The following is an 18851-nucleotide window of genomic DNA, read 5'->3' as shown; positions in this document are numbered from 1 at the left end:
ATGAGTGGGAGGAAAAATTAAACACGGAAAACAAGACTGAATTCTTTATCCTGTAATGTATAGGTTGATTTATTTATGCCCATGAAGGTTGTTTTATTATGATTGTCTCGTCCATGTGGGGATAGTAATACAAATCCAGGAAATGTCTTGTTACTCATGTTGGTGGTTATCTATGTTTTCAGTGCACTAGTTTTGAAGTTTATTAGTTATGATTCTAGCCATTCACCACGTCCTCAACTTGCTTCACCCCACCTTGTATTTTGGCATGATCACACCTCTTGTTTAGAGTTCTACGTCCTGCGCTGTCAGCGATTATACCAGTGCAAGATTACCTCCTCAACGCTCAAGTTAACGCTGAGATCGGAGGCGAGATACGGCTCTAAGTCTTCAGTTTCATCCAGAGTTTTGAACAAGGGTTTTGGGGCCACTGTCCAAAACAATGAACAATGTACGCAATACAAACAAGACCCTGCAGGACATGTTACACAGAGGAGAGGCTTTAGTTTAGTCAATTCTTAAGCAAAAAAAATAAATAAAAAAAAGCCCATACAACCTACATTTTAAAATGACTCACATAAATTATATTAATTTTGATTTCTGGCTGACTTTTTTTCTTTTCTCAATCATAGAGTTTTGACTTACTATATTGACCCGATTAAGAGATGATTTTGTTCTTGTAAAACCTAACCCACCAGTAATAATAGTTATGTAAAAAGTCATGCCATCAGTGCCACTACGTGCTTGGAAGAGTTTTGATCTCATGACAAGGCCAGTCCAGTCACCAAAGAGAGAATAGACTTCACTTGGAAGTGTGAGGAGCGCTCTGCTGGTAATAAGTGCAACAGTCCAAACAGAAGCCACAGCCAAACATTTGCAATTTGCCATTGTAGTTTGAAAAGTTAAAAATACCTCTAATTAGTGTAGTGCTTGGCTTTACAGAGCAGCGAGAGGTTGCAGCCCTGCACCCATCACCCCATGCTTACACTCCATCTCATGGGATCGGTATGAGTGCTTAATAAGTGCTAAAAAACTCAACTCTTTATAAAGGAGCCCTGGAGAGTCTTGTGTCTTTATAGCACACTCCTATCTCTCTCATCAAGTCGATTTTAATTGCTAATTTGAGCAGGATCCAAAAGTTAGCGTTGAATCAAAAGTAAGTAATTTCAAGTTTTAAACCAGTGCATCTTTGTGTTTCAACATGAACAACCAGGTCAAGAGTGCGCTGTCTGATGAGCACGACACAGCTGGTCCCTGGTACCCTCTGAGGAAAGGGTGGGAGTCCGGCCGAACGTTTAATCAGGAAGCTGGACTGCTGCCACTGCTGGATTTGGGAAGCCCCCGGGGATCAGACTGGCTGGAGAGACTGTCCTGTTACTGGCCAGGGTACGGTCCCGCGCTCCTGTCCATGCCCCACATCTCTGGGTCCCTGGGTCCCAGCGCTGGTCCAGAGCAACACAAGTGGAGGGTCTGCCTGGATGTGTCGCACTTCTCGCCCTCAGAGATATCGTTGAGTGTGAAGAATGGGTTTCTTCAAGTCGGAGGTATGTTTGCTGCGCGCTTGTGTGGTTTATAATGAGGATGAAGCTGGCTCTTCATAGCTACTGTTCATTTACTCCTCTGTGGATAGTGATTTAAGCACTCTGCCCATCCACTGGGGAGCAATGGTTTGAAACGTATTGTGTCCCCAAAAGAGTAAGTAAGGCATTGTGTGTAAAAACTGACAAAATTGAACATATTTGGGAGGGAGGGTCGAGCCAGGTTTATGTCTTGCTGTGCCTTTCCTCAAAATCTTGTAAAGTACAACATTGTAAAGTTTGGTGAGTGTGAGCACTTAAAGAGCTGACCTTTATGTCTCTATGGGAGAAAAACACATTTTTGGGAAACAACCCTCAAAGGTACATGTATGCAGAAGCTTCTAGCCTCCTAGCCTTCTAGCCTTCTAGCCTCCTAGCCTCCTAGCCTCCTAGCCTTCTAGCCTTCTAGCCTTCTAGCCTTCTAGCTACTGGCATTCATGTCTCGCATCAAGAATGTCTGGGTTTGACTTCCTGACAGTCTGGGTTTGCACTCTTCCTGACCGATGGCCTCTGCTACATTAACAGATGGGTTTTATGTAGAATACCTCTAAAGTATCTCTAATTGTGAAGTGATTGCTCAATAAATGTACTCTTAATAAACTCCCTGTTTTCATCTACTGACGCGTAATATCCTGTGCTGATGAAACAGTTATCCAAACAGTTTTCTCTCAATTCACAAAATGACCCCCTAAAACACCAATGAATAAAAGGTTATTGTAACCACCACATTAGAGGGCTGCTTAAATAATGTGCTGCGGGAAATTAAAAACCACAGCTCTGTGGCAGAAATTAATTATTGCGTTGAGTGCTTTTGGTTTTGTTGCTTCTTACATAAAGTCTAATCCGTCCTTAGGGAAACACGAGGAGAGGCCGGACGAGCACGGGTTTGTTTCCAGATGTTTTACAAGAAAATACAGGTAAGTAAAGCATACGGCAATAAACTACAGATGGATTAGCGAAGAATGTACATAAATATATAGATAAGATGTCAGTTACTTCAACAAGCTAACTGGAAACAAACTGTAAAACTTTAAATGTGTGTTTTCTGATTGATCATATAGTTTGTGTTTTTTCGTATCGTGAACATTTTAAACAGATCTGTATCGTATATAGCACACTTTTTATTCTTTCAGCTTTGTCAACAAAGCTTTTCTTCACATTTAGGGATGGCAAAAAGAGTTCCAAAATGTTGTATTGAAGTAAGCCAAGTATTTTGTAGTTAGAGATCCCAGAGGTGTGTAGAGTAACAGAGTAAAAGGAGAGTAAAAGGGGAAACTATTACTCAAGTAAGAGTAACTTTAAGAGTAAATATCTGAATTATAATTTGTTAATGTAATTGGAGCAATAACTAAAGCACACAATCTGGTAGACAGAAATATATCTAGGGCGGGTGCAAGAAACATAATTTTTTTTCATTTTGTTGACATAAAGCTATTGTCACTAGTATGACTTACTCACAGTTTACAGTTGTTACTTAATAAAAAATATTACAAAAAATATCTTAGAAATAAATAATAACAGGATGTATTTATCTGTGATATTGAAAATGTGTTACATGTAATGTGTAAACATACAGCCATATTTTTAGCCTTATACGCTCAATAATAATATTATTGAGTGTATTAGGCTAAAAATGTGAGGTTAAAAAGAATTAGAAAAAATATCAATGTCAAACATTGGCTTGACTAAATTTTCCAACACCAATATTGGTGAAAATCAGTCGATATCAGCTAATACCAGTATTGGAACCAATATACCACACATCCATATTTCACCCAGGAGAGACAAAGAGACCACGAGAATGGACTGTTTAGCAAGCTTTATTCTCAGACCCCAGCGGAAGACGTTGCAATCATGGGCACTCCATGATCTATTTGTATTAGATGTCTCCCCCCGGAGCCTGGAGACTGGTGGTGGTAGATGTGAAGAGAAGGTAGAGGATGAGGGGAATGTAGAGGAGGAGCTGGGGAGGTGGTGGGTCGCAGTACGGTTTGAGCGGCCGAGCCATCTGCCTGAGGGCTTAAATGTGACCGCCTGAGCGCTGACTGGAGCGGGGAGGAGTCACTTGAGAGCGTTGATTGGGGATGAGGAGCAGGTGCGAGGGCCATGGTGCAGACGCCCCCTGACCTTTCACCCTCCTTCTTTGGCCAGGAAAAACTGCATAACCTCTTTGGGATAAGAGCAGAAACCTGGGAGAGTCCATGGTGAAGTGAGGGATCTGACTCTCACAGACGGACAGGCGGGCGCCCGCTTGAGTGTGATGATGGCGCTGGGAAAGGGGTCCTTCCATGGTGGCCTTGACGTAGATGGGTGGAGTTAGGTCTCCCAGGCTGAATTTACGCAGGCTTCATTTGTTATTACGTACAAAAGTGAATTGTAGTCATCTCTTTGAATTCAATTTAACAATAAGAACGTACTGTACCACACATGGAAACTATACTGTTTAAACAATAGATGCTCTTTAAACAATAGAGGCTCTTGTCTACAACATCTAATTATCTCTGCTAGATAATTAGATGTTGCATGCTCTGACTTTGTTATGTTAAGACTATATAATTAGTAACTTAGTTGACACCTTCTTCACTTACAGGCTTCCAGCTGAGATAGATTTCACCAAAATAGTGTCATCGCTTTCAGCCCATGGGCTCCTGACTGTCGAGGCTCCTGTGACTTCACGCGCCGTCCCTGCCGCCATTATCATACCAATCAAGGTAAAGTCATCATGAAAGCGCTTTATAGTAGCTGTTCATTAGATGTGGAGTTTAACGAGAGAGCAGGGCTGAATACAAGAGATGACATGGCCTCCAAATAAATGTTAACAAGTATTACTATCAGTCTAAAATACTAATACTTGAAAACTGGATAAACACTGCTGCATGTTGTATTGTAGGTGGAAGAGGAGCCATCAGAGGATCAGAAAGAGGCACAAAACTCCTCTGATCCAGAAAAGACAGTACCCGGCGACCAGGAGGGTTCCGAATGCCATGAAGATGAGCAGGAGAAGACCGCCCAATCAGAAGAGGGGAACGACGCGTGCAAGGGCTGCGAAATTAGCAAAGAAATGTTATAAAGACACTGAGTTATCTGCGTTAGCTTGCTTTGTTCAATATCATAACAGAGTCTCACATGAAGCATTCTAGTGTTGTACGCTTGAATTAAAACTATGGCATTTGCAAACCTCAAATTGTGTTGGTCATTTTTTCATAAACGTTTTCTTCACTGCAAAATCACACTAAAATATCCCCCCAAAAATGTGTTTTATTTGAGTGAGTAAGAATAGTAGTATAGTATAGTATTCCACCCTTAAAGGCAAGTTAGTCAAACTTTATTGGCAGCAGAGTGTTAGAAACTTCTAAAATGGCAGTAACAACATTCGTAAATGTAGTAAATGTAGTAAAAGTAAATGTGGAATCGAAATCAGCCCTAGGATATTGTGCAGAGACTATATAAGTCATTGCATATTACTTTTAATTTGAAATGACTTATAGCTGCAAACATCACTCTATTTTAGTTCAAGGGTCTCAACGTAATGAACTTATCATTCGCATTAGTAACGTGTCCATGAATATAACTCGCCTTTGGACAGACTGGCGTTACTCCAACAGGACTGTTTCCATGGCAACCTCCATCCGTGCGGATCATCCCATAGTAATAAGTACAGTTGCTTACGTGAGACATCAAACGGCGCCATTCCACCAAAAATATGGAGGCTTTTTATTGTTGCGAATCCAGTTTGGACATTCCGAATGACCCTTCTGCTTCCACAACCCGGAAAATATTATGTTATTTCGCATCACACAACATACAATGGAAGAAAACCCATTAATTCTCCATCGTTCGGAGCATATTGGCAGTTCAGGCGTCCACGGGCTCGGTCCATTCAACATGCGCGCTAAGCCTCGTGTTAATCTGCTGCCCAGTTCCTGCTGTTAGCCAACAATAAGAGCACAGACCGGCCATAACCCTGGCATGAGGCCCAAGTGTGGCATGGCCCTCAATCAAACAGAGACGCACGGGGATTCTGGCGGCGCTGCAACCACCAAAACAAAGACATCAACATGAAAGAAAGCACAACATAAAATGTGTTGGCAAATGGGGCCATTGTCTCCTCCGTCATGCAGTCGCCTCCAGTAGGTTTAATATAAAAGACAGATCAAAACATGAGACCATTTATTGCTGTTAAATAATGTGTGCTTGAGCCCATAATATACTCTATTTAAAGCAACAATTGATGTAATTAGGCAAAAAGGTGATTATTTTATCATTTAGAACATAATCTAACTTCTCTCTAGGGCTGTTGTTGATTAAATTAATTCTTTGTTGATTAAAAACAGGCCATGTGCATTGATTAGTCTACTAAACGTTGTGCAGGGAAAAAAAAGTCTCAAAACTACTGTACATATCAGATCCAAAGTGCAATGAAAACGTCTTGTAAACATTTGCTTTTAAAAAGGCAGATTAAACTCACAACTTATTCCCAAATAACAAACTAACTCATGCCAAAAATGCTTCTTTCTGATGTAATCCAATACATTTCTAAAGCAGGCATGTCCAAACTATGGCCCAGGGGCCAAATGCGGCCCTCAAACCAATTTTTGTTGGCCCTCCAGCTTCCTGCTATGTCGGCCCAAATTACAAAAAGTAGTACTTTTTACTGTGAAATTGGGAAAATTCAGGCATAATGATGTTATACAACCTAATATGAATGTTCTAGGTCTAATTAAAGGTGTGGAGGCTCATCGCAATTACATCAAATGCAAAATTTCGAATGATTCACTTTGTCATTCAACAAATTCGACATTGTCAAGTTGTTTGTGGCCCTCTGCCCGTTTAAGTTTCAAAATGCGGCCCTTGGTAAAAAAAAGTTTGGACGCCCCTGGACTAAAGACTGCATGAACCGACCAATCAGCAGCTCTTCTCCTCTCTTCAGATGGACAGGTTGAAGCGCTTCCCTCTTTGATTCTGTAAAGTCCACACAATTGACCGTCTTCATAAGGAAACGTGTTGTGCGCATTGATCTCGAGCTTTTGAAAGAGGTTTTGCGTTTCTGGGATGATGAAACGATCCAGAAACAGAAAAGGCTCCAGGAATCACAGCAGGGACCATCAAGTGCAATCACTTCAAAGACTGTTGAAACCAATCACCACAAGAAAAACAATTGACAATAATAATCATTCATTTATTGATTTTTGTGTAGTAGATAGAAACAAGACAATTCTAGCTTGTTGCCAAACTCAGGAAACAGCTTTTAAAACGGTGCTAATTGGAGGAGGCTTTATTTGAACAAACACTTAGATTTATATCCATTTACAACACAGCCAGTATCATGTATTTATGTAGTGTGTGTGTGTGTGTGTGTGTGTGTGTATCTGTGTGTGTGTGTGTGTGTGTGTGTGTCTCTGTGTGTCTGCGTGTGTGTCAATAACGCGACACAGGACATAAAGGCACTGTGGGGGAGATTTTTCAATGACATACAGACTAAATTATCTTAATATTTTAAGATTATATTATATTTGAAATAGCCACTTATTTTCTTGCTGTGCAATCATCAGTCTCAGAAAATATATTTCTGATATAAATACACAAAGTAATGACTTGTAACAAACAAATCATGAGTGGTTTCATTAAATAATGCGGTACTAGAGGAAATTACATTGTATATTTGTGTTCTGCTTGATAAAAATCGAGTATTATTTAAATGTACGGTAGCAAAACTACACACGAAAAATACATTAGAATTTCCAAGTAAGACAAAAATTGCATATTAGACGATAGAAAACTTTGATAAAGGACATTATTTTGTGAACTAGCCTTGGCATAGTACATCCCTCTAATTGTAACAAGAGCACTTGAGTATTCTTGCACTTCACAAAATGGGCTAAAGTCGCTCTAAAATAACGTGTGTCTGAAAATATTAAACTTTAGTGTGACACTATGCGGACTGCTTTGGCCTGTTGCTGTGTTAGCAGTTAAACCATGGGTGGGTCTGGAAGTGGGGGGTCCTCGGGGTGCTCCGTGTCCCCGGGCAGCAGGTCCTCGTTGCTGAAGAGGTGATAGGGAGGAGTCTGCCGCGCCTCGATGATGAGCACGCCCTCTGGAGACAAGGAGGCAAACACCGTCACCGGGTCCACGTCAATGGGGATTCTGCGGAAACAAAAGGTGTTTCTTTACCGTCGAGCATTTCCACACCGGACTCACTCAGCAGAATTTGTGTTTTTGTGTTTTTCTTTCAGAAAAAAGACATAATTAAGTCTTTGTTCCAGTCCTTTCACAGGCGACTGCTAAGCTGACTTAACTAGCCATAGAACAAATACTGTTAGTTTAAGTGCCTCTGACAGGTTGGACTACTCATTGAACTAAAATGCAGTTAATATAAATATATTTTGAATTTTGCTAAAAATGATCAAAATTTATAACAGAATAGCACAATGTTTAAGTTCATAATTTCACTTCCTGTTTGTAATTGACGTCAAAGTAGGAAATAAACCTGCAAACACTGGACAAAAACTCATCTAATGTCACATTTATTTTTATTTGACGAATAAAACTATGAGAGCAACTTTAGTTTATCGATCTATTATCATGTTTAGTCAAAAGCTGTTTTTTTTGGGTGTGTAAATTCTGCATAATACTTGATTAAATACTTATAATACTGTCCCTAGTGTGATGTAACTTCCTGTCATTTTCTACAGATTTGTCCACATTTTCTCCACAAGTATCGAATTGATTGGGGTAAAACTATAATGTATGTATAATGTAATGTACAACAGGTATAAATACACCAACGAAAGTCAAAAAATATCCTAAAACCTGTCATACGGAGTTTAAGCATATGCAATATTCATATTAAAAGAGCCCATGACAGGTTGGATGACTCATTTGACTAAAACACAGTTAAGATAATTATATGTAAGATTTAGCTAAAAATGTTATCCCAGTTTGACAAATGTTTAGGTTTATAATTTTACCTCTAAAATGTAAATTATAACACATTGGGAAACTCCATAACTGTTACCAAGCAATCGTGTTGTAATCTGTGCTAAGACTCATCTAGTGTCACAGACATTATTATTGGACAAATGGAAATGTATGAAAAAACCTTTAAAAATAGTATTATATAGTTTGTTGTAAATTGTGCCAGAATGTTCAGTTGAAATTATGAGTACGAGCTCGACATGTACTACGCACTTTAACATTACCACTCAACTTTATGCAATCTAATCTACTCAGAAGCCAGTGCTTTTTACAGAATTATTGGGACAAAAACAGACTCAGTTTCCAGGCAAACTAATAATTTACGTGACCAAAACTCTATTCTATCTCAGCAATAAAATCTAAGAACACTAGCTTTAGGATGCACAAAAAAAAACTTTATACGGCACCTGAAATGCTGTATTTTCTTAACTGTACGGCTCAGATCAGATGTACTTTCGTGAACTCGGTCCTCAGAGAAATTGTGAGGATTTAAGATGGAGAAAAACAAAAGTTTAGTTGGCGGAATACTCGGGTACTTGTGTGTGCTTAGAGCATGTTAAAAAAGCACAAGTGGGAGGAACAGAATCAGGGGAGCGAGAGCGCGAACTGCCTGAAGACAGTGGAGCTCGTTTCCACTCCCTGGTCAGGCTGCACTCTGGCATTTAGCAAAGTTTGGTGCAAGACACTCTTTCAATACCAGGAGAGATAATCCAGTGTTGTAATAGCGGTTATATTTTGACTGCAACAAAAACTATTCTGCTTGCTTCTTTGCACAATTATCACAGCTCTTTTCACACCCAGAAGATGGTGCTTTCAGTCACAAACGTGGGCAAAAAGCAGAGGAATAACGGAGGTATAGGCTGTGCATCCAATTAAAGACGGTCTGCCGTTCACAAGTCGCACACCTGTACCTCCATCTGTGCCTGTGCTACCAGTCACACGCACAAGCGATTACCCGACATTAGGCATTTCCCTCCTCTTTTCTGTCACTTTTTTGGACAGAATGTGTCCTATTTTCCACAGCCGCTTTGTGATAATTGGCTTCCCAAACTTGCAGCTTGCAGGATTTACGGTGTTTTGATGGACACCAGCCAGAAATGAACATGTTGATCCGCTTTAGCAGACACTATTGTTGGGAATGGGAGCGCGTCTTTTGGGTCGGATTGGAGCTTAATTATCGCAGAATGCCCACGGCTTTCATATTTTTAAAGAAGGCATTTTAAGAGTCTCTTTTGAAGCTGTTTTTGACTAAATCTGTCCTGGAACATTTAGTGGCTTTCTTTTTTTATTTCAATTTACATTTTGGTTTTGGAGAAATAACATATTGGCGGCACAGTGGCAGAATGGTTAGCACTTTTGTCTCGCAGCAAGATGGTTGTGTATTAAACTCCTGGGCCAAACCGGGCCTTTCTGTGCTCCAAAATAGGGGACAAACAAGTGTGGTCTAAGATATTGTCCCACTTCAAGCAGGGATTGGTAAATAAGTTCATATTTAATCATAATTTAATTGTAATTGAAATGTCCATGACAGTTCATTCTCATCTGTTACTTTGAGAGATTTGTTTCCTGCTGCCAAAAGTACATTCAAATATCCATCTATTGGTTTTGATGCAGGAGTTTTATGTCCCAGATGTATAAAATAGTAGTGCTTTAGTAATCTCAACCCAATATTTATGAACAGACAATCACAAAACACATTTTTCATGGTCATGGTGTGATAAAACGCAGTGATACATTTTTCCAGTTGAATTTCTTTCCCCTTAAGTGTTTTTCCCCCAATATTGATCATTTCAGTTAACATAAGAATGCTTAAATAGTTGCGTTTTAAATAAAAGACTAATATTAAACAAGAAAATGTCTTTTGTCGGGTATGACGTTGTAAGTAGGCATTTAAAAGGAGTAATGTAGATTTTGGAAAGGAGTAATGTAGCATGAACTCGTTTTCATGGACTCGTGTGGATTTAAGTTTCAACCCGATTACATCATGTACCAACTGTAATTTACCCGTCACATAAAAATCCAAGTTACATTTCAAAAGACTACATAACCACAGAGGTAATAATAATTTCAGTAACACTCTTCCTGCTCCGACAGCTCGACCATATAAGGCTGTGCAGCGGGCTTTGTGTGAGCAGCCATGTGTCTTTGTGAGTTAATATAAACATCAGTCTGACCTGGCCTTGTTTCTTCAGGCAGACACTGGTTTAATTAGAGAACGCCCTGCGCTGTGGACCCTCTGCCCCTCCGAGACACACACACACACACACACACACAACCACACACTTCCGAGTCTATTGAGCAAGAACATGGACGCTGCACCCTGGAGAAAAAGGTCAAGTCTTATTTATGTGTGGACAAATACAATATCACAGCGGGGTTATAGAGAGGAGAACAGTTACTGAACAACGATATGACTACTGCATCTTCCAAACTGAGGCATCGCACTAAATTCAATATATATTCCAGTGACCATTGGAATAGATGGTTGCACGTTGTGGTTGTGGTGTGAGGAGGAGGTCAGGTGGATTAATTGGATACGAGACCAACGTTATTGAAAAGATTTAGAGGCTGCAATAAACAGTAGCAAAGGGAATGCAGACTTCTAGATGCTCAAATGATAAAAGTTATATTTCACCCTTTACTACAGGGCTCCTGCATCCCTAAAACAGGTTAAAGCTGGCAAGTTGCACCTCTTAAAAAGCCGTAGTTCTTAAACACAGCGCTACAAAGACGGAAACAAAAAGAGGAAATTAAATCATGCTAAAAGGACAATTTATTTTGAGTAGGACAAATCTTATGCCAATCTCGTGTCTCATCTTATTGGGAGTTGTGTCTCGTCCCACCCCCGTGGAGCTCAGCAGTGACCGCCCACCGCTCGGTCCAGACAGAACATTTATATTCATTTTTCCCCATTGCGATTCAGAAAGAAAAATGATATTAAATGCTCTAAACCTGGCTCGGAGCTACAGTATGTGCTGAGTAATAAGCACAAGACACATCATTTTATTTCAAATCGGTTTCTGAAACTTTACAAGTCACCAAGTTATTGAAACATTTTGCCAAAACACTGAAAAGGGGAAAAAACAGGAATGTTTCTAAATAACTTTGGAATGATCCATGTATATCATACATAATAGTAAATTTAAAAAAATACTTCTTGTACTGACATTTACATCCATTGTCTAAAGAAAATGGTTGTGTTTTTCATTATTCCTGGAGTTGCGAGTAGCTTCAAGTACCTGGAAACGTATATTGATGACAAGATAAACTTCACACAAAATGCAGATGAGGTCTATAAAAAATAAGACTTTATACGAGGCTACCCCAAATAAATTGTCTGTTTGCTGTAACCCGAGTCAACATTTTTCAAGTGGCTCGGACGGTAGGCAAATTCTTATTTTTTTTACTTTGAAGGCAAAAAAAAAGATCAACATTTTGCCATTTTTTGAGTCGGAGGGACCACCAGGGGTCAGGCTTCAACAGTCAATGACGGAAAACGTCTCTATCAACCCGATTGGGAGACTAAATCTCACGATTTTAAGACATTTCAATCGACCTTTTGTACGCCGCTATCCTTTATTTTGGTAGCGAAGGCGAGCGGGGGGAACATGCGGGGGACACGGGCGCCGCCATGTTTGTTGTGATGACGCTACTGGGCGTGTGTCAATCCCAGAATGCATTGCGTAAAACACTCTGACAGAGCCTGGCATGTCCTATGGACACGTCAGTGGCGCCGACTGAGGCACTACACTTTTGTTAAAGGCAATTTGTCGTCATTTACCCGTATTCTGTTTCGTTATAGACACATGTGGGGGACTGACTATGGCTCAGAACGTTACCTTTGCCATAAAGATGAAAAATAGGATAACAAGCGTGATAGATGTGTTCGACACGGTGGTTTAGGAAAGTCCAGTCGGTGAGTCGGCGAAATAATTGAAAAATAAAAGAATATGATGTTTGTTCAACAAAATGCTGATAAAAGAATTTCAGTCGGCTAGTTTCACACCGGGTCGGTCGGGTTACGGCAAACAGACATATTATTTTGCTCAGCCTGATCAGAAAACTCTTTGGACTGAGCGCACATATTCTGCAAAGAGTTTATATCAGCTCGACTGAAAGCGTTATAGTTTTTAACATCACAGTTTGGTCATGTGACAGTGACTAACAAGAACAAGTTGAACAGATGCTTGTGAGATAATTGGCAAAGAAACACATTGAGTGTCTTTCCCGGTTGGCTGTGTACAGGATGCACCAGAGAGAGGCTGAGGATCCTCTGTGTGAGAGGTTTAAGCTGACGTCATCAGGGCGTCGATGCAGAATGCCTTTAGCTACGAAGAATGCTGGTGTGTACGCGCAGCACACTTCTTTGAAACGCAGCAGACTATTTAACCATTGCCACGACACTACCAGTACATCACCACCAGCCTACACAGACATACATCTAAACTATTCATGACTTTGTGAGCGTTTCCACTTCAAAGTCCACTTCCTGCTCCATCGTTCCAAGAGCCGGTTGGAGTCTTTCTTTCTGTAAAAGTCACTCGCAGTCGCTGTTCCGTTTTGTAGGACCAGGGGCAGCAACCTTATCTGTCCGTCTCAGTTTATTTATTACCACCTGCACATTTTATCTCACACATTGATTTTGTGCAGCTGCCAACAAGCTCTCCAATATGATTTTCCCTCGAGCAGAAACGGACGAGACGCGGAGTGGACACAGCTTCAATCACGCGCGCACACGCACAGAGCGGTTGTAACGAGGATAATTGTGCATTCGGGCGCGTGCGTGACCTCCCGTTCGAGCGCTACCTTTGCTCCCGAAAGCGCTTCACAACATCACACTTGGATAATAATTTACATATTCCAACCCAAGCTTGCATGGAGCAGAACATCCATCCCAGTGTTTGTGTGTTAATAATTACAATGTAACAACACTACTTGGCGATCTGCTGGTCTGTGTCCTCCAGCTGCATAAACATTGTAATATTTGATGTTATATTGCAGCGACCATACTGGAGATACATGTATGTACACCGAGCTGCACCCACAACTATACTGCTGTTTTTGGGTTACAAACTATATCCTCCTAGGACCTAGTCTGGATTGCAATACTTGTTTTTCTCTACAAAGTTCTGTTGTCCACATTTGAGCTCATTATTAGTTGTGACGGACGTTTTTACTCAACTCACTAACTTAGGACTCGACTGCCCCGAACATAGACTCACATTCATACATAGCATTTCAAATTTCTAACCACAAACTCTGTAATTATCTATTCAAACTCACTGATCTTATCCCATCTACATTACTGCATTACAAGCAGGACTTTGACTAACAGAACTTCAGTTGAAACCATCCATAAAAAAGCCCATCATTATTCATCACTGCAGAATCCTTGACAAACACAAATTTCCCAAGTGGGACAACACGATTAAACATGCTGATTTTATACTAGTGTGCAAAATGTTAAATTACATTGCTCCCCCTCCTTTAAAGGAATTTGAAAAAGAAATTCAACAATAGAAGGTTCAGGAGGCGATCGTTCTGTGCCGTTCAGACAAAGTGTTTTTGGACAACTATCGTTAGCTTACTGAGCGTGTCAGGCCTAAACACAGAGCGGCTCATGTCAGAGCGCTGTCAACACTGCAGCTCAAAAAATGGTTCTTGGAAGGTCAAATACGTTACAATGAGCATACTTTTATTGTTGGTTTAACTCCAAATGAACTGTTATCTTATTTGATATGTGGACTGAATGTGGGGCTGTGTGACCTAGTGCTGTTTTGCCCAGTACTTTGACCAACAGGTCAAGGGACTGAAGATTAGCCACGCTTTAATCTTTATATATTTACATGTACACTGTTCATTATGTGTGTTGTCTCTCCTTGCCCAAGGACACAACACCAGTATAAAGTAGGGCTGTGTTCTTGGGCCCTTTGCATCGATTAATCGTCTATACAAGGGGGGTCAGCCAGGCGTTGGCAAAAGCTCTCAAAACTTTAAGAATCTTGCACCAAAACTACTTTGTATGAGAGAAGGCGTCGCCCGCATCCTCGGAAGTGAAAAAGCACATTAAACTGTCCAGTCACCTCCAAAGCTCCAGTGAACTCATTCTATGCTTTTTCCTTCCTGTTGTGGTCCACATACACCATTCATCATAATCCTGATCCAATAATTAGAAGACTTATACAAAAGTGGTTGATTACGACACCATTGACCTGAAGTATTAGTACAGCCTGAGTATGAAGTATTAGTACAGCCTGAGTATGAAGTATTAGTACAGCCTGAGTATGAAGTATTAGTACAGCCTGAGCACGCAGTCGGTTTAAGCAGGACTTTAAAGACGGCTCCTTCACAGTCCGAGCCACCATCTCATATCGGCTGTGACCCTGCGCACTGCCATTATAACTGAACAGAAGCATAAACAGCTCGTTGACCGTGCGAAAGCGACAGCCTCGTTTAAACGATAATTTCCCATCAGACAAAAAGGAATAATGACAGCGGTCGCTATCTCTCCTGTGGCAGCGGATTTGTGTATCGAGGCCAGTTATTTATACGTGATCCCTCTCCTCCCCCTCCGTCTCCGCGCACTCGCCCGTCATCGGCGTCAGGTTGCGCTCGGATGGGACGCGCGGGCCGTTTCTACCAATTAAAAGGATTGTGATCTGAACTGTGTCGAGCTCGCACAACGGCGCACTAATTAGCAACAGAAAAACGCGGCACAAATGAAGTGGCGCGCCGGAGACTCGAGCTTCGCACCAGTGATTAACTCCAACCGTTTGAGGCATTCATCGGCCAATTAAAAGGCTCCTATGTGGCGCGTGAAGAGACAAAGAGTGCACGGGGCCCAAAGCCGGCACAACGTCAGGCTTATGAATTATATATTACAAGCATTAACTATGGCGGTCGATCTTTATGAATGCAGTCATAATGAAACGATTCTGTTTGTATTGGAGAAGAGATGTAGAGGAAATACAAAGGGACATGTGCCGTTCCTGTTACAGATGTGTAACCCAAACTCTACAGGATACTCACTGTATTTTCTTGGTAAAGTTCTTTGTCACGATGCCTCCTTCTTCCTGTTTTTCTTCATGTTTCCCTGTTGGAAAAGAAACACAGTGAATATCTCGTATTATGACATATACATAGATGAATAAATTGGCCCGTAGACAGTGTATATGGTATATGTGCTATCCACTCGGCCACAGCAGCACAGAACTCATAATATTCAATGTTGTCAGATCAGAATAGTAACTTTCTAGTTTGCTGCAGCATAATATCGTAATTCTGGGCGTGGTGTGATGGACGGGACATAATTCCCACATGATGAGACATGATCCTCGGACATCATTTTGAAGAAGTAAACAGAGCGATCCAGTTCACAATGTTTGACTTATTCTATTTTTGAATATTTGCTGTTGATGTACTTTGAGGAACTATGGCTTCTTAAAATGTGTAACTCACCAGTGTTTAACCCTTTCATTGTGCAACTGTGCACACATTTCACAAAACCCTCTTCCTCATGCGTGCACAATCTTTGAGGCGATGTTATCTCTCTCCATCCCTAATCAGAATGATAATTAACTACTAAAAATGTAGTCACAGGGTGTTCAAATACTTACTTTCCTCCCTGTATGTTTTGCCCAAATGATTATTTCCCCCTGCAGGTGGTGTGAGGCCCTATCTAAAGGAAACAGGTGTATCCAAACTTTCATAAACTTTCCGTCAACATCCACAGAAGGCTGATCAAATAAATGGAAAACTAAACATTTTTTTCCCCACTGACGCAAGACAAAAAGGGTGGAGATGCCAAACATTTCATCATAAGCTGTGCAACATGTTTTCATTACAATGTCGAAATGATTTAAAAGTATTTTGACTCTGTTTTCCCCCCCAGGAATGACCCAGACATATCTGCGTAACCTTCGAGGAACAGCTTTGGTTAACCCTGTATCTCCAGCGTGCTGCAGCTGCTCAGGGGCCGGTAAATGTCACAGACCTCTGACTCCCTGTGCCATCCTACACCGAGAGAGAGACGTTTACGGACACTCGGGCGTGACACGCGTGAGACCACAGCCATGACTGTCTCGTCTTTGTGACAACTTTCCCCTGATTACGCTTTGTCCACAGATATTTCAGAAATAACTGAGGTGTGGCGTCTTATGACATATGTGCCAGATTCCTGAGACGTAATGTAATGAACCCAAAGAGATGAATGCAATCTCACGGGCCATTGTGCAACTTTGTACTGCTTTTTCTCTCTCTCTAGTGTCAGATTTCTGCTATGAACCCTGGTTGATCACTATAGGAACATTGACCTACATGTTGTCCAAGAGGCATAACATACACTATAGAACAGTTATAACAGATCGCACTGGAGGAAGCAGAGAATAACTGTTTTTGGGTAAAGCATTAACAGTGGTATAAGCCCAGGAGAGAGGAGCCAATGCAAACAAAGCAAATCTAAATATGTATCCGCCGTCTGTGCCGTAGTGATCTGATAAAACTGAGCTCTGTGCTTTGGAGAGTTGTGAGCCCTGAGGCCACTGGGGCAGACCCACTTTTAGAACAGCTCTCCAACTGCTGTGGCGGAGGCTGATGGAACGACCCAACTGGCAGATCAACAATGTGGCTATAAAGAGCTCTGGGGGCTCTTTTTAGGATGGGTATCCCCGGAATCCATGTGTCTCACCGGGCGCACAGAGGCCTAGAAGAATTGGCCCCTGATCAACGAGGGGCAGGAGGAGCAGAGGCTGGATGTGTACAACTGTTTCCAGAAGCTTCTCGGCTCTTTGAGGTGCCACTGAACTGTTGCCACAGGCCTGCAGTCTAAAAGCAGCGCCGGGACAAGTGAGAGAGTCTCCAGGAATCTGAGACAGGTGTTAGAGCTCAGGACAGCCAGCGCCGCCCTGGTGGCCACAGTCAGGACTGTTCTGCTCTTCTAGGCCCAGGCAGGACGAGGATTAGAGACAAATACTCTCCAGGCAGCACATCATTCATTTCATTAGCACTTGATTATGTGATTTACTGACAAGAAACACTTCTGGAAGCTTTTTTACAACACAAAAAACTGAAAAAAAACTACTTAGGTCTAAACTATTTTGTCCTCCCACTTTTAGTTTGCTTTTTCTTTTAACATTATTAAGCCAACGTTGTTCAGAGCACTATTTTAGTATTTGTGTCTTGGCTTTAGTTCAGATTATAACATCGTTTTGCCTTCTGTTGTTGTCATAACAACAGAGACATGACTGTTGAAGCTTAAATGACTTAAGGATGTCTATAGTTTAATATAACAGGCCTGTTAGAGTTTTTGACTGTGGCCTGCAGTTAGATTGTCCATGTTATATTTGGACATTGGGGTGAACTGGTCCCGTGACACAAACAGGTGGTTCATAAAGGTTTGAAGGCCCCATGACCCCAGGGGACCCGCGGGCCTCACGCACTCACCTGACACCTCCACAAAGCCGTCTCTGGTCCTGATGTGCAGCTCCTCTGGCTTGAAGCTGTGCACATTCACGCACACCTTCCACGGCTCTCCGTTGGTTGTGGCGGGCGCGTTATGTGACGAGGGCTCCCCGTACCTGCTGGTGTAGAGCGTGGGGCCTCCCGCGGGGAAACCTGTGCGTAAAGGGCCACTAAAAGGCATCGGTCCTATGTGCGTGCTGAGGCGGCCGGGCCGTGCCCAGCCAGGCCAGTCCATGGCCAGGTCATCGGGGAACGGAGACATCCCGAAGTCCTCGTTCATGAAGCGGGACGCGAGAGACTGGTCCCGGAACGGGGACTGCTCCCGGAACGGGGACTCGCTGAAAGGGTCCCGGGGAAAGCGCTGACGGCTCCCCATGGTGTAGTAGTCTCCCTCAGCCATGGCTCAAAAGTGTCAGAACAAAGTGAACGCAACAGCACGAACTTTGGAAACGTCTACGTCCTGGGAGACGTGAGGAGGCGCATCACCTTCACGCGCGCCTCGTCCTCTGGTCCTTTTATTCTTTTATACAGCGCAGATCTCCCGAACGATGAGTCGAAACAAGTGTCGTGACGGTGCAGAGGGACCTGGACATGGGTCTGGACATGGATCTGGACATGGACCTGTCTGAGGGACACAGCACCGCAAAAAGACCTGACTCATAACCAATGACAGCATGACCCCCTGACTCCTCCCACTCACTGCAAACTTCTCTGTCCCAGTAAAACGCGTCAATTAACTTATTATTAATGAGCTTTTGGATTGCATTACAAAGTGAACCATAATCAACTTTAGTGCGTAATTACCAAGTACATTTTATACACTTTTCCCCCACATCTCATCCA

The 18851-nt window shown here is 41.9% G+C and overlaps 2 protein-coding genes across 2 annotated transcripts; one reads left to right on the top strand and one right to left on the bottom strand.

Annotated features, from left to right (window-relative positions):
* Positions 1-1095: 1095 nt before the first annotated feature.
* On the top strand, positions 1096-4738 carry LOC140346933 (heat shock protein beta-1-like). Its single transcript, XM_072433159.1, has 4 exons — positions 1096-1541; positions 2428-2491; positions 4165-4285; positions 4465-4738. Exons 1-4 carry the CDS (start codon positions 1199-1201, stop codon positions 4642-4644), a joined length of 708 nt encoding a protein of 235 aa, XP_072289260.1. The 5' UTR covers positions 1096-1198; the 3' UTR covers positions 4645-4738.
* A 2176-nt stretch (positions 4739-6914) lies between these two features.
* LOC140346934 (heat shock protein beta-8-like) lies at positions 6915-18639 on the bottom strand. Its single transcript, XM_072433161.1, has 3 exons — positions 17991-18639; positions 15579-15642; positions 6915-7718 (listed from the first exon to the last, which is right to left on the bottom strand). Exons 1-3 carry the CDS (start codon positions 18406-18408, stop codon positions 7544-7546), a joined length of 657 nt encoding a protein of 218 aa, XP_072289262.1. The 5' UTR covers positions 18409-18639; the 3' UTR covers positions 6915-7543.
* Between the last annotated feature and the right edge of the window lie 212 nt (positions 18640-18851).

This window comes from Eucyclogobius newberryi, unplaced genomic scaffold (assembly GCF_026437365.1).
Source record: "Eucyclogobius newberryi isolate DKJ021-1_F unplaced genomic scaffold, fEucNew1.0.hap1 SCAF_6, whole genome shotgun sequence".
NCBI lineage: Eukaryota > Metazoa > Chordata > Actinopteri > Gobiiformes > Gobiidae > Eucyclogobius > Eucyclogobius newberryi.
The sequence above is the reverse complement of the archived record's forward strand: the minus strand, read 5'-3'. Positions and strand labels throughout refer to the sequence as shown.